Here is a 16,036-nt window from a genome sequence, read left to right on the forward strand (position 1 = left end):
CACAGCGTTGGTGGATTGGCTCTGCTGTCCATTTAAGCTTGTCCTCATGCATTTTGTACTTACGCTTCTAACAACAGCAAGACACCATTACCTTGGCAGACTGTATGATAGTTACTCTCAAAAATGGGCTCCAAAATTTGCTTTGTAAACCATCCACAATTACTTAAAATGAAACCCAGGAGAACCACTGCCTTAAATGACACGACCTACAAATACACAAGTAAATAACGTTGGCTACTACTTGTATGGGTTTCTTTTTTTTTAATTTGCAAATTTAATACCAAAACAAACAAACAAAAAAGTATGCTTAATTAGTAGCTTCTGTATCCTTTAATCAGAATAAAGTCAACCTCAAACATCTTGAATTAAATGTGCCTATTCACACCACATTTGTATTTATTTTTTAATCAACACTAAAAAAAAAAAACCCAAACAAATACACAAGCGTTCATCCACAAGGGACCCTATAGCTGGTGCTTCATTGTGTTCATGAACAGACTCTGCCTGCGTAACTGACTAATTTTATACTACCACCTTTTCCCCGCAGCAAAATAACCGCTTATTACAATAGCAATTTCACATCAATGCATGGATTTCTCAGCTTTTCATTTCAATTAATTTGAGAGCTGATTTAAGAAAAAAATGACCATCACAAATACATGTACTGTGTTTTTATATTAATATGATTCAGATGCTTTTTGGAAAGCAAAGTTCTGCACCTATAAGGAATCATCCTTTTATGTGCATGAAGAGACTATGATGCACCTCTGTAAACAAACAACAAATCTATATACAGTTGCTATAATATACTTCTTGCCATTTTTAGCCTAAAGTCCCATATATATGTGATATCAGATATATATGATCAAGCAATAGGAGTCAAAACAATAGGATTTGACTCCAAAACAATAGGATCTGATTCAGTCAGTAGATCGGCTATTGATAAAAATACATGGAACGCTCTACGTGGCCACTCCTTACAGATAAAGACTGACTACTGCAAGCACAGTAGAACAAGCCCCCACCTCCAAAATAAAAAATAAACTAAATTATTAAAAAAAAAAGATAATAATAATAATAATAATACTGTAACACCATAAATCTGTGAGATTTGTTTGAGTAGGTTATCGTATCAGAAAAACTTTCAATAAATATATAAACTAAAAATGTAAAAATAATTCTAATATAAAGCAATAAGGTAAGATTTCACTTTGAAAAACATACACGTACATCTACTGGGTTTCCAGCACCTCAAACTGACTTACACTGAAAAGCATGCACAATGACAAGAGCGCTGAAAAGGCATCCAACATCATTCTAAAGTGCTTAGATAACGAGCAAGCCTAGAACATGGCGCACCAGGAGTAAGAGCAACATGAATTCAGTCCATTACACTCTATTATTTTAATTCTAAGAGTTCCAGAAAGATGCAGCACTCCTAGAAATGAGAAGGTTAAAAGCCAAACCAAAGCCAATCCAATTCGGCAGAGAGTTAGTCAAACAAGAAGAAACTTTAGATCTGAAAAAGATGACAAACTGTAAATTCTTTCAAGGTGTGCATGCGTAGACTTTGTGACCCCTGTTCTGGTATTTAAAAACACCTTTGCCTACAGTAAGTGGAACAGGTAGGGAAAAAAAAGAAATAAATGAGAGATAAAAGGGACACCATCTGTGAAGATCCTGTTGTGAGCACAAGGTACACAGATCCAGCCAGACATTAGTGAGTGCAAGAGAGAGGGGGAGAAGAGACAGTGCCAGTTTGTGCCAAGCTGTGCCACTCTGAACAGGCAAGCAAATATTGACCACCTTGTGGTGTCTGGTTCCTGGGTGGCTTGGAGACTGGCGAGGCTGGGGAGATTACTACAGTGACTGGGGAAGAGGCAGGGCCGTTGTCAATCTCTCCTGTGGGAGGGGCAGGGACAGACAGGTTGCTAAGGGAGATGAACATAGTCCTCAGGGAGGGAGAGACATGGAAATGCACTGCAGAGATCATCAGGGAGGTATCTTGTCTCCAGCAACATTACAGAGGCCAGTATAAAACAACAGGATTTATTATAAATTTATATATATATATATATATATATATATATATATATATATACACACACACAAAACACACAGATGAGAGTCGAATTGTGAGGATTAAGGATATACACCAGGGGCTGTAGTTGGGGAGTGAGAGATGTGTGTTGTGTACATAATCGCTGTCACACAAAAACCTTGCTTCACCATTTTTGCCATTGCTCAATTTTTGATATAATCTGATTGATCTGTTGGAAAAAGGAGGAAAAAGAAATACTCCAAAATAATATAAAGCTATATAATATAAACCTCCTGTAAAGGTGGCATTTAGGAGATATGAGGTTTTTGCGTGAAAGTAACAACATAATTACAGCAGTTACCTGTGAAAACAGGCCATTTTAAGGGGTTGAATGCCAAAGTAAAATCACTGAAACACTGGAAACACTGCTGTAGTTCTCATACCATTTTTGTTGTCTGCATCAGAGAGGCCTCCCCAGGACCATCTCTTCTGCCTCTGCTCAACTCTCTGACTGCGTTCCAAGGTACGCCGCATCACGGCCTCATAGTGCTCCTACACACACACACACAAAATCATTATACATTACATAAACTGCAGGACTACATTTTTTATAATAGGAACACACTACAATTCCATTTGAAGAACAACTTGAGGGGACAAAAACTTGAACTGATCTGAGACAGAAAAGAAACACATCTAGGATTTGACTGAGGGACAATGTGGCAGGGTATGAAAAACATACAAATATCTACTGGGTTCCAATCACCTCAAACTGACTCAAGCTGAAGATCATGCGCAATAACAAGAGTGCTAAAACATCATTCAACACACTCTGAAGTGCCTGGTTAGATCATATGAGCAATATCATGATGGCATCTGCTATCTTGGAAATGATAAAATGGTAGAACTCCCCACAGAGGATAGTCAAGCATTCAAAATCAAGTCAGAGACTTTAATACAGGTTCACTGTTTGTGTACAGGATTTGCATTCATTGCATAAGAGCTTTAGTTTGCAGTACAGTATTCTCAGTAATTCAGGGCCTAGGAAAGAACACCATGGGTCTGCCCTTGTAGTCCTCTAAAATAATTATTAGTAGTAGGGGCAGGTAGGAAAGGCTGATGACCTTGTCCGCGTGTAGCGGTACATTTATTCACACAGTTGCACAAAGAGTGCACAACACCTACACACAACACCTATAGACATTTGCTAAGATCACTGAATGTAATGCAGAACCAAATTCACAAGCACAAGCTTCACCCAAAAACTAGGCTGCTTCCCTCCAAAAGCGCTTGTGTTAATATACTGTGCAGCAGGGGCAGTCATGCAAATGAAAAGTGCATCAAGTGTCGCAGGAGCGATCACCAAAGGGATGCGAGGTTGCTGCACAACAGAAATTCCCTGCCTAGAGTCATTTCTAGAGTCATAAATCATCAACTTTGTCTGCATCAACAGTGAATCAAACGCCGACAGTAAGGGGGACCAGATACAGAGCGGGGGACTGACCTTAGCTCAGTTTCTCAACAGCTTTATAGCATTAAGATAATCTTAAACAGTAGCGAGAGTGTTGTGTGATGCTCTTTCAACCATTTAAAAACTATTTTGTGCTGAGAGGGAAATGCAGGCCTGTACACAGCAAATTTGCCAGTGTTACAACAATGCTCGTAGTGTTAAATTAACACTTACATTAGCTGTGTATCTGATAAACACAACCCGTCTAAATATAACTAAACTGTACTGATGTGTTTATAGTGATGACCGAGCTGATTGGATCTAGATACAGAATACAGATACAGTGATTATTTTATACAATTTATTTTGACTAAAAGAGCAGCACATTTAGAAAAAGATGATTGTGGTGAATCTCAGCATGAGCAAAGTCTCTGCCTAAGCTGTTAGCAAATGAGCAATATGCCATGCTAAACTTGGCTGATGCTGAAAACAAACTGAAAAATAAATAATTTAATAAATTAAATAAATTATATATAACTCAGCTTTATGCATTTGGGGTTTTGTAGCTTTTTTTCCTGTTGTACTAAACGTGTACCGAACTGTGATGTACAAATCATGACTTCTGTGTACCGTTACAACCTCTCTTACATAGTAATAAAACTAAAATAATAAAAGGATACAAGAAGTGAGCAAGACAAAGCAGGAAGCAGAAGGGAGCAAATGAACCCACTCACTTTCTCCTCCTCTTGCTTCTGTTTCCTCTTCTCCTCCACAGCAGCTCTCCTTTGCTCCTCTTTCCTCCGCTGCTCCTCCAGCTTCCTCTGTCTCTCCTCCATCTGTCTCTCCACCTGCAGCTTGGCCTTGCGCTCCCGCTCCAGGATCTGAGACTCGCGTGCTGCTGTAAGAACCCGGCAGGAAGTGTGTTAAAGTCTGTGTGTTTCCGAGCATTATAGTTGTCTAGATAGAACAGACTGTGGGTGCGTTGTTAGCTCAGCGTATTTAGTCTATTTATTTAATAGCAAATGGGGCTTTATGTGTTTACTTTAGTACATGACTCACCTTGCTGCTTGTCTTGCTCCTCTCTCCTCTCTTTGGCCACTCGAAGTTTCTCGTCTATGCGAATCGCTGCTCCATCGATAACTACAGAAAATGCAAAATACAATTTAAACCATTAATTTAAACCCCAGATTTCTTCACTATTCCACTCACATGGTCGCACCTGCATTCCCCCTTGCAGACTGACAGCATTGGGTGTCCGACTCACACTACGCAGATAATCCCCTCACATGCGTTCTCATATGGCAGATGTTTCAGATTCAATTATGAGCTCAGGTGACCTAACACAGCATTTAAACTGAGTCATCACAGGGGGGGTGTGTGGTCCTTAAGCAAAGTGGAGTAATGGCATCATCATCAACAGATGTGTTTGTGTGACAACAGCGACACTGCAGCGATCAGTCATCCCAACCAATATAAGGACAAATGGCTATTGTCTAGAGAATTACTAAAAAAAAAAAAAAAAAAAAAAAAAAAAAACCCCACAAACAAACAAACAAAAAAACATTAGATTTTGAATTCAGTGTGTTACACAGCACTACAGTTTGCAGTTGTCCTGATTGTAAGTTATTAGGGATGACTACACTAATACTGGATACAACCTCATTTTGCTCTCAAAACAGCCTCAATCCTTCACGTTATGGATTCCACAAGCATTCCTTGGAGATTCTGGTTCATGTTTACATGACTGTATCATGCAATTCCTGGAAATGTTTCAGGTGCATCTTTATGCTTTGAATCTCCTGTTCTACTACATTCCAAGCATGTTTTATTGGATTCAGATTCACTGGGAAAGCCACTGAACACCGCTGATCTATGTGCCTCAAGCTTAATCAGACCAGGTTTTGCTTCTTCAGTCTTCAACTATTTAGTTTTGACTTGTAAAGCCTATGTCCACTGCAGCCTCAGCTTTCTGTTCTTGGCTGACAGAAGTGGAACCCGATGTGGTCTTTTGCTGTTGTAGCCCTGTAGCTGTATCTTCCTCAACAGTGGACATGCTTTCTATTGAGATGCTTTTCTACTCACCTCAACTGTACAAAATGGTTATAAACGTTACCGTAGACTTTGTCAAAGCAAACCAGTCAGGCTATTTTCAGGCTATTTTCTAGCATGAATTAGTAGATGTACAGGACTCCCTTATAAATTGTTTGGTGAGTGTAATTAGCATTTCCAACTAGCCTTGCATCTAATATGACTTAATTGTATTGACAACTGATACATATATATTCTAAACAGATGGCATGTGACCCTGATGATTGATTTAATGATGAGCATTTGCATTGTCATTATAATAAATAAAGCAACTAAGCCACCTGAGGCTATGATTAGTGATTTGCCCCTTAACCATGTTAAAATGACCATAATATAGTGACTTATGACCTTAGCACACTGACATACAAAAGCAGATACCTGGTTTCGCATGACTCTTTGTGGTGGCGGCGGTGGTAGCTGGAGGCGCTGGGCTGTTCCCAGCCTGGCTGCGACGCTCCTCAGCTTGCGCCTGTGCGGCTGCAGCTGGAAATGAGACACGGCAACATGTATAAACAGTCAAAAACGAGCAGAATGACGAGAAAAAAAAGGAATTGGGAGAAACAAGCCAAACATTTATGTAGAGCACAGCTAATAGTACGATAATAAGATGAATGCTTTGAAAGAGTGAAATGCACAAGAACCTTGTGGAATTACCTCCAAGCACAATGTAGCTATTTATCTTGCCTATTTGTGGTCAGCTTTAGGTCTTGTGGGGCATTAGGTAAGGTGTGTACCCAGACCTCTAAACATGTGAACAGAAACTGAATGGCTTGCAGTACTGCCCTTAGATTTATGATTAAACACAGAGCTCCCCTTAAGAGACACTCCAGCAAAGCCTCATCACAGGCTTGAGAGCGGCAGAGGAAGGAAAGATATGGAGAAGATGTAATCAAGTCTGCAAACCCTTCTTAAGCATGTGTGGGGGCTAATATGAGCATGTATTCACATTTCAATAACCCAAAGAAATCAAGAAATATACTTCAAGACATTCATTTCATAAAATTTTATGAAAATCACTAATTTTGCCTCTCTGAAAAAGAAATGCAAATCAAAAGGTGAATGCTACCCTGCACTGGGTATGTCCAACTCCAGCCCTAGAGAGTTTAGTTCCAATATATCTGGCTCTAGTGTTCAGACACTCCTAATGGTCTTCATAAACTGGATTAGGAACGCCAGATCTAGGTTGGAACTAAACTGGTAGATCCTCAGGACCGGAGCTGGGCAGCTTTAGTCAGCAAAGACAGGAGTATGTACGCACCCAACTCGCCCCAAAATGCATCAACTCAACCATATGCAAAATGTGCACGTCATAAAAACACTTCTATGATTTAATGATACATTAACAATATTCTACCCGGCACACATTTGATAAACAATGGCTAGATGACTAGGTCAAAGTATCTCCCAAATGGCAGGTCTTGTAGCAGCAGGTATTACCCACCAAAAGCCGTCCATGGCTTGAAGGATCAGAGATGTTTTGGTAGCATGAGGGGGACCTGCACTACATTAGGCAGGTAGTTTAAATGTTATTGCTAATCAGAGAATACTTTTTAGTAAGGATGTGCAGTTCAGCGAAAATTCCAGAAAATTTAGAGAATAAATGTACATAATGCAGTCCAGTTTGGCAAGTTTGCATGTTTCATGCTACAATTTCTAGTCCTTTCTGTTTTAAATTAAGACACCATTAGTCTTACAGTTGTTAAAACAACAACAACAACAACAACATACAAAACTCTCTCTTCTCTTTTAATCGGTTTAATCAGAAAATTACTTGCTACTTAGCTTCACCCCAAACGCTACAGAAGATCTGCTGGGCTTCTATAATATTAAATAGACTTATAGGCTAATTTGACCCATAACTGCATTGATCTCGTGGACAACAGGAACACTGCCAAGAGCAGACACTGCTGAGTGCGGACAGGTCTCTAAAAGTATCCGGCTTGTGGTATGTTTGTGCTGAGTGGCAAGATGAGTAACTGCAAAGCTCAAGCACAGCAGAAAAAAATAGAGAGGAGGGGGGGTAGGAGGCTGCACCGGAAATTTAACAACAATAAAACAAAGGGAGGTTATCGACTGTGGAAGCATGCAGGAACAGAAGCATTTCCACACAAGAGTTTTACAACTTCAGATACATGATATAGTGAGAGGAAAAGACCAAAACCATCTGATTTAAACTGAAACGGAGCACAGAACAGGAATGCTCACACTGTGATAAGGAGCGGTCAATAAACCAGAAGGCCATGAGAGGACAAACAAATTTTAACACGTCAACATCTGACGAAGTGAGGACAGACACACAAGACTTCCACTGAACAACGCAGAGGTTTAGGTCACAGGGATCTTAAACTAGAACCTATCTATTACTGACATGCTGAACCGTTTAGAACAAGTACTCTCTTACAAAGGGTTCTCCAGAGGTTCTTTGGTAGAGACCATGTTTCTTTAGTCTGTTTGGATGCTTAAATGGGCCTGATTAAAGAAGTCTTTACATTTATAGAAAACTTTTGCAGATGGTTCCATATAGAGTCCCTCACAAACAAATATATATAGCACCTAAAAGGGTAAAAGAAAAGAATCCTTTGTGTTTGAATGTAGTGGCTACAAAAACTGACTACACAAGCCAATTCCCCCAAAACCTGAACTATTACTGCAGTAAATGTCAGTGCCTGAACCTAAACACACAGAACAGATCACAGATATGCAGCAGACCTGTGGAGGGTGTTAGTATGTTTGAGCCCTTAAAATGAATGTGTGCCAGTCATTCATCTCCTGATGGGTTTGGTAAAAGGAATGCCAAGGAACATCCTAAGACAATGACCAAAACATACAGCCAAAAAACACTGACCACAGGGCAGGTAGGAAAGCTTTATAACAAGACTGCACGGGATGTGAAGACATTACGGGTGTAGAAATGCCCGTATTATAATAGGGGAGGTCACAAAAACCGGAGCCACATCAATACCAAAACTCAAGTCCGATCTAATCGAATGATCAGGGACAAAAAAATAAAATAAAAAACAAAAAAATTAAACATCTCAAAGACAGACCTCCAGATACATACACAGAATTCATAACCTGAAGTCTTGTTTGTAAATTGCATTTAGAAAGGCAAAGGTTAGCTTGTTTAAGCTAATGCTGTGAAGGCTCATAACCAGTAATGATGTCAAAAAAATAACAATAAAAAAAAGTTTGCTATTAGCATATTGTGTGTCTCTGCTTCCGTTTGTGTTTAATGTTCTCTGTAACACTGCTATAACTGCTGTTTGTTTTAAACACCTGAAGGGTATGGACATCCATTTTTCGCAATATTAATATTTTGTGTTATTTATTACACCTAGGCCATTTAGCATTGTTTTTTTTTTTTTTTATATATTTCAGGTAGCTGTGCACTGCCACTGAAATGCTGTGCCACCATAAAGTTTATTTTTGTTTCACAAAATATTGTTTTGCTTATAACAGTAAAAGTAACATGTCTTATTTAGAACTTCAAAAGAAGATAGCACAAGGCTCCATTGCACTCTTGGTGATGGAAAATAAAAATAAATCAAATAAGAGTTCAAGTTGAAATACATGTATTGAACTGGTTCATTGTTGTAGTTTTGAACTCTGAATTTTAGTGGTAAAAATTCTGTTATCGTGAGAACCCTATATTTTAAGTTTCAAAACAGAAGATTTTCAGTACTTTATAGGAGCTGCATGGATCTGGAATTACTGCTTAAAATGTGCTGCACCTTACATAAACATTAATGTTTTTTGGTGACTGGATCTTCTTCAGATTTCAACTGACCACATGAAAAGCCCAATGCAAACACACCCAGGACTCATTGAGATCAGATCCACATTTGAAGGTGGTCAGAGATGACCTGGCGGAACCGTTACACGAATGTGTAAACCATATATTCATCCACCTCACTGTGAAAACCTCCCACCCTTCACAATCTCAAGAAGTCGCTGCCTTTTCGGCAGTGCAATGACGGCCCTCAGTGCTCCCACCTCCTAGAAATACACGTACGCACACGCACACAAACATCACTGCTGTTTTGTTGGGACAAGGTGCTGCATCATGCACCTGTTGCATGTCTTGACATGGTACCCAATGGAATGACAGGTATCTTGTATCAGTGAAACAAGACAATTCCTTCCCACCAGTCCTCTGGACGTCAGTGAGAGTGATTATTGCAGAAATCTCAGCAGCTGCAAGACAAAGTCTTCTCCTCCATTATATATTTTTTTTCAAGGCTTGATGGAGAATAATAATAATAATAATAATACTAATTACACTGGAAGAGATAGCATAAGCGCAAACAGGTTATTATTACAGAAAGCAAAACAGAACGTATGTATGTATGTATGTGTGTGGATGTGCTTTGTACACGTAAAACTATAATCAGATCTGATCTAATCATCTGGGATGGCATTTTAACAAAATGCGTCAACAGAACCTGGCCAAAGCATATCCAGATACAGCCTCAAAAGATCTGCTTGCACCTGCATAAACCCTAATATCCAATATCCACAGTAATTATTACTTGTCATTACATTTTTGTGTCCATTTGCCTGATAAAATCTGATCATAGGAAACACATCCTATCTACACTTGCATTAAATGTGGACGAGATCAGTCTCTGACAACCTCTGAATGTGATCTGAGTGATCCGTTCGGAATCTGATCAATTCTGAACGTGATCCAATATCCAAAAAAGCGTGTTAATGCCATGTGCAATCAGGCTCAGAGTGTCCTTTGTCACTTTTGACTATTTTGGTATACTGAGTAAAATCTTTACATCACTGATTGGTCTGCAGGCAAATCACACTCCCCAAATCATTAGCATTAGCAAAGAATGGGGCTGTGTCTATACAGATGAACAAAAACAGCACATGGACAATGACCATTAGAAAAACAGTGAGCGTTTCATTGAGCTTCATTAATGCAGTACTAACTGCGCAGTCACACGTGAGCCAGTTTAGGTGTAATCTGCTCTGCTCTGTTTTGACCACCTGCAGCAGAAATCACATCAAGGCCTAAAATAACACTTTTGAGGCCTGTCAGCTAAAGCATAGTGAAGTGAAAGCAGGTTCCACTGCAAGAGCACAGCGGTAAACAGGCAAAGTGAGAAGACTTGATACCAGACTCTTTTTCTTTTTCATAGCTTTCACAGCTCATGCAAAACCAGCAACTACGTGTGTCCAGGTGAGGAGAAATGAACTGGAGAGCACTTCAGGGACAGCACAGCCGGATCTACTGAATATGCAAAAGGCCACTGAGTCATCTTCTGCCCCTTAAACCATCAGCTAACCAACAGCAGCCCAACAATGGACGCCACAACAAAGCTATACAGCCTAGCTTAATAAAGCAAACATTCAATGCTGTACGTGGCTTATTGAATGATGAATCAGCCTACAGAGAAGCCACTAAATGGAAAAATAAATAAATAAATACATAAATAAAACATATCTAGCCAAACAAATTGTTATTTACACAAGTGAATAATTTATGTGTCTTTGTTTCCGAGTTACAGCTCAGGCTATGCTTATAGCCCAATAAGGAGGATAAGATATGCATACAACACTGATTGGAAAAAAACAGACCATACCCTCACATGGATCTACAAACAGCTTAGAAGACCAAGAGGAATCAGAGATCCTAAACAGAAAGAATATCATGACAGGAAATGAGGAATTTAATTCTAGTGTCAAGATTGACTCAGCAATGAATGAAATTAGGACTTCCCACATTATCTGATTTCATATTTAAAGATATATTTAAAGTCTGAACCTTACGCTCAGCAGAGGGCACATTTATATTTTATTTTATGGTGATTAATACTTTCTAATACAGTCTGACTGACCTCCCTGAGCAGTCAGCTCCTAGTTACTGTAAAACTGCAGTAAAATCATCTTGTTTGACGTGCATGTGTGATGATACATACCCCAAACTAGTGGTGTAAGCTATGATCTCAAATCAAGATCACCATTAATTGAACACTTTACCTTGGTTGGGATTAATGAACGATTGCATAAGCTGCTCAAGTTGCTCAGTTGGATCACGGTTTGAGTTGTCCTCCATGTTGCAGTCTGGACTGGGCGGAGTCACGTGACCGCACATGTAGTGGTATGTTTTAAATAGGACAGTACATGAACACACAGTGGGGAAATTACTAACAAATCTTTTTAAAAGGTATTTAATATTTATTTATTTATTTAATTACAATAATTGACAGGCAAAATTACGTCAATTAGAAGCTCTGAATGATTCATTTTCAATTATTGCGCAGTTGTTCTCCGAATAGATCTTTTTTTTCTCTTTTGGTTGATAATGAAATAACTACTTTATACTACAGTTTTTTTATAATGTGCATGCATTAGCCTACTCATCACTTTTTAGAAAAAATGCCCAGTCATTTAAAAGTGGGAGCATCATATAAGCCTCACCCATCCGCTAACTGATAACTTACTGACAGCAGTTTAAATGAAAGACCCTCAGAGGAGACAAGGGTCTGGAGGTTTTACATTTTTATACACTGTGAAGATAATTCTTACTGTTTTAATTGTACAACCTCACTAATCATCAACATGAGGTTTGTAAAAATGAGTTCAGTGTGGCATCGTGCACAACCTTTTAAACTCAGCTGCACAGTTCACACTGTCAGATGAGGAGATGGAGCTCTAAACAAAACCGAATTCACTGCGTCTGAGAAAACACAAGACACAGTCACACACAGACAACACTACGACTCTCTGTATTCCTGCACGCACTGGGACCAACACCAGTCGGGGGAGTTGCTCCTAGTGGGTCAGTGGGCTCCTGTTACTCACACACACACATACACACACATACACACAAACACACACAAACACACACAAACACACACAAACACACACAAACACACACACTCTCTCTCCATCTCTGTTGCAGCCTGGGTTGCTGGGACAACAGGAAGTACTCTACTGCAGATGCCAATAATGCAGGCCCTCACGTCGGGCACAGCTGTGATTCCCCTTTTTCTTTCTCCCTATCTTTTACACACAAACACTTGCCTGGTGTTGCTGGGGACACCTGGGCAGCGCAAGTCTGGATTATTTCCACAGATGACCAAGGTCAACGTGCCCAATGCTCATGCCCAATGATAAATTTAAAGCTCTCCAGGAGCGAAAGCAGTAGACATGTGGGACCTCTGGGACCTCTGGAATGAGTTGGACTAGCATATATGATCCAGAACTAATACCCCAACATCTGCTCCTGTAGCTGAATACAATCAAAACCTCATAGCATAGGCATGCAAACTCCAGCGCAGTGGTGCAGCTTCTATGCAATGACTATTGTCATCGGTACTGTGGAGCTACATCCTGGATTTGGGATGCGGAAGGAGAGCTTAGTGACTCAGTGAGTTCATTTGCTTCTCAAATCTTTGAGATACGGTCTCTGAGAATGAGAAGCACACTTGATTGTCTCTCAGGGATACCTAGTTCACTTCCTCCCACAACAATAATAATAAAAAAAGATGCCATCATGTCATACTAATCAGCCATTGCCAAGCAAAAACATACTTGAAATTTTAAACTGAAACTGAAGCCATACTGCGTCTGATTCCACCCCATAATTACAGACCGGCCTCCTCTCACATTCTTGTGGACGTCTATTATATAAGCTACAGTTTTCAGCCCAAACTACAACTCCCATTATTATCTGTGATATCTGTGAAGCAGCTCTCCACTAATGTTTGTCAGGGGGTTAAGTAACTACTAAGTACTAAATATGCAATCATTTTAAAATAATTGAAATATGCAATCAGTTTTAAATGATCTATGAAATGCATTTCACCTGATTTAAACAATTAAAAACATAATATTTAGCCATGTCACTCCACTGCGGCATTCCCTTCAATGGCTTCCTGTAGCTACCCGCATCAGATTCAAAACCCTGATGCTGGCCTACAAAGCCAAGAACGGACCAGCCCCTCCGTACTTGATGGCAATGGTCACAAGCCAATCCGCACCAAGAGCCTTTCAAGCTTCAAGTACGGCTCGGCTCGACCCGCCATCCCACAAAATCCGCGGAAGACAAGCGTCCAGGCTTTTTTCTGTCCTGGCACCAAAGTGGTGGAACGAGCTTCCCCTGAGTGTCCGAACAGCAGAGTCGCTCGCGGTCTTCAAACGCAGACTGAAGACCCACCTCTTCAGAGAGTACTTGGGCGAATAGCAGAGTACTATGGGCACCTTAATGACTTGTGCTTAGTAATGTCTAAGCTTAGAGGTATCTTTTAATTATTAGTCTATTCTAACTAGCTATGGTTTTTCTTGTGTAAATAGCAAAGCACTTTTGTAAGTCTCCTAAATGTCTTAATGTAATATAAACAAATGTAAATGTAATATAAATGTAATATAAACATACATTTAGGTCCAAGTCCATAGATGGAAACCGAATCCAGTTTCCAGCTTAGTTTTGAACTCACTGTTTCCATCAGGTCACAAAACCAATGTATTTACATATCTCCACCTGTCCAGCCTTAATCAGTTCAGTGATACTGAGAGTTTCTGCCCGGACTGCTTTGTGAATGTGGCACAACACAGAGCAGTCAGTCAGAGCAGAGCTCATTTATATAGCTAGAGCAGTCTCAGAAGGATAGAGCAACTGTACACAACCAGCTAGCGCAAAAACACTCATCAGCTGTTTTAGAGGAGTCGGTCAATATCCCATCAGAAAGGCTGACGTTAGGCTGGGTTTCCAGACAGAAGCTCAGGAGTCTGATTGATCCAGCGCAGTCCTAATGTGATGACACCCTGTTTAGCTTATATTACGAATCAACAAGCAAATAGAAAATGACATTGAGGAAGTGTGTAGTGTCCCTCTATAAACTAGCGCTCACTGACACACTGACAGCTCAGCCAAATCAACTAAAAACACCCAAAATGACCCAAATAGGCTTAATAAAGCGAGCATTTCCCAGCAGAAAGCAGAATTGAACGTTAAATTAAGCCGTGTTCAATCTCAAGCTTTCCAATGTAACCTAATGGGCTGCTGGCTACGCTAACCTAACCTAGCTAGGATAGCTAGCTAGCTATCTATCTACGCGGATCATGGTTAGCTAGCTAATGGCTTTGCTCAACACCCAAACAGTTACAGCATACATGTGTACAAGTACCACAGGAATCAACATCACTGACTTGCCACACTTTTCCGTTTACTAATAACAAGGAATATGGGTGTAAAACGGTTTGCTTTTTTTAAAATGGTTGTTTTGCTAACTTCACAGCTATTCTCAAGTTGACCAGACAAGATAAGAGCATCCTTGTTCCTGAGAGGCGCCAAGCTAGCTATAGCTACAGCTAAAGCTAACCCGATCTGTCACTCGGTTTTCATCAGTCATTTAGTTCACTCAGAAACCATCAACGGCCACTGTACAAACCCTCGACACGGAGAAACAGCCCACTGGACTCGACCCCTGCACGTAGACACGTTAATAATAAGTAGGTGTAGATGTAGATGTATCTGACGGGCCACGGAGAGCAGTTTTGAACTTGTTGCCGTGGCGGTTCCTGTTCATCTGCTGTAACGTTAACTCTCAGCAGTCTGCAGCCCGCTGGCTATTTACCAGCAAAAAGCAAAGCCCGCTAAACAGCAGCTAACCCGGGTAGTCTGAATGAAAGCGCCTGATTTTCAGCCGCTGTCGCGCAAACTGCTCCAAAACAAGCCTAGCTTCGGAGCAGAGAGCCGGGACTGACAGCCGGGCGCGACGTAAACCGCGAAAACCACCGTAAAGAGATGAATTCCTACCCATTTGTGCGCGCAATCCTTTCAGAGTCGCTGCGCCCTCCGCCATTTTTAACCGAAGTTTTTTTCCTCCTCTTTTTCTCGGACACGTTCATTTACGCGGCGGCGCGCACAAGCCGGGGAGGACGCGGCCGCGCGCACAGCGCCTCACAGAGCACCGGGGCGCCATCTAGCGTCTGACTGAGCATGTACACCGTACATAGTTTCCGTTGGATTGAATACAAAACTTTAGAATTTCAAAAATATATAAAATAAATTAAATAATAATAAAAGTAGAAAATGCGAGTTAAAAAGGTAGCTATCTCCGCCCATAATATTGCTACAGAGACAGAAAATCTAGACAGCATTCCTTTAGAAACGTACCTTGAAGAGGCTTAAAGCAGGCTGGAGTTCGGAATCTGAGGGGGAGCTGTGGCGCCTCGGCGGTCAACCACTCCTTTAAAGAAAACAGCCAATCCCCTTGGCTAACTAAGTGCTATTTTACAGTCATTCAACACCACTTCCTCTGTCCCACCATCTCCTAAATCGTAGCCTGCAGGGCCCTTCATTCATTTTTCAGGGAGTTCTGTGCTTGGTCTCAGTTACACTCTGAATAATGTAGCGGCGTCTGCGTTGCTCAACACTGAAGTGGGTGATAATGGAAGTGACGGGATGTCATGGGTTGTAAGTGGACGTAGGAGCATTA

The 16,036-nt window shown here is 40.5% G+C and overlaps 1 protein-coding gene across 10 annotated transcripts in view; it reads right to left on the reverse strand.

Annotated features, from left to right (window-relative positions):
- map7d3 (MAP7 domain containing 3) overlaps positions 1–15,414 on the reverse strand; it is a 36,577-nt gene extending 21,163 nt beyond the window's left edge. For 7 of the 10 annotated variants that reach the window (XM_072664128.1, XM_072664127.1, XM_072664124.1 and 4 more), the window contains exons 1-6: positions 15,355–15,414; positions 5,958–6,062; positions 4,551–4,631; positions 4,226–4,389; positions 2,485–2,593; positions 1,807–1,902 (exon numbers count right to left, since the gene is read on the reverse strand). In XM_072664128.1, the coding sequence (XP_072520229.1) occupies positions 1,807–1,902; positions 2,485–2,593; positions 4,226–4,389; positions 4,551–4,631; positions 5,958–6,062; positions 15,355–15,400 (601 nt within the window). In that variant the 5' untranslated portion in view covers positions 15,401–15,414. The remainder of the gene's footprint in view (positions 1–1,806; positions 1,903–2,484; positions 2,594–4,225; positions 4,390–4,550; positions 4,632–5,957; positions 6,063–15,354) is intronic. The other 3 variants (XM_072664129.1, XM_072664126.1, XM_072664122.1) reach the window with 1 other exon arrangement.
- Positions 15,415–16,036: the final 622 nt, after the last annotated feature.

This window comes from Salminus brasiliensis, chromosome 19 (assembly GCF_030463535.1).
Source record: "Salminus brasiliensis chromosome 19, fSalBra1.hap2, whole genome shotgun sequence".
Classification (NCBI taxonomy): domain Eukaryota; kingdom Metazoa; phylum Chordata; class Actinopteri; order Characiformes; family Bryconidae; genus Salminus; species Salminus brasiliensis.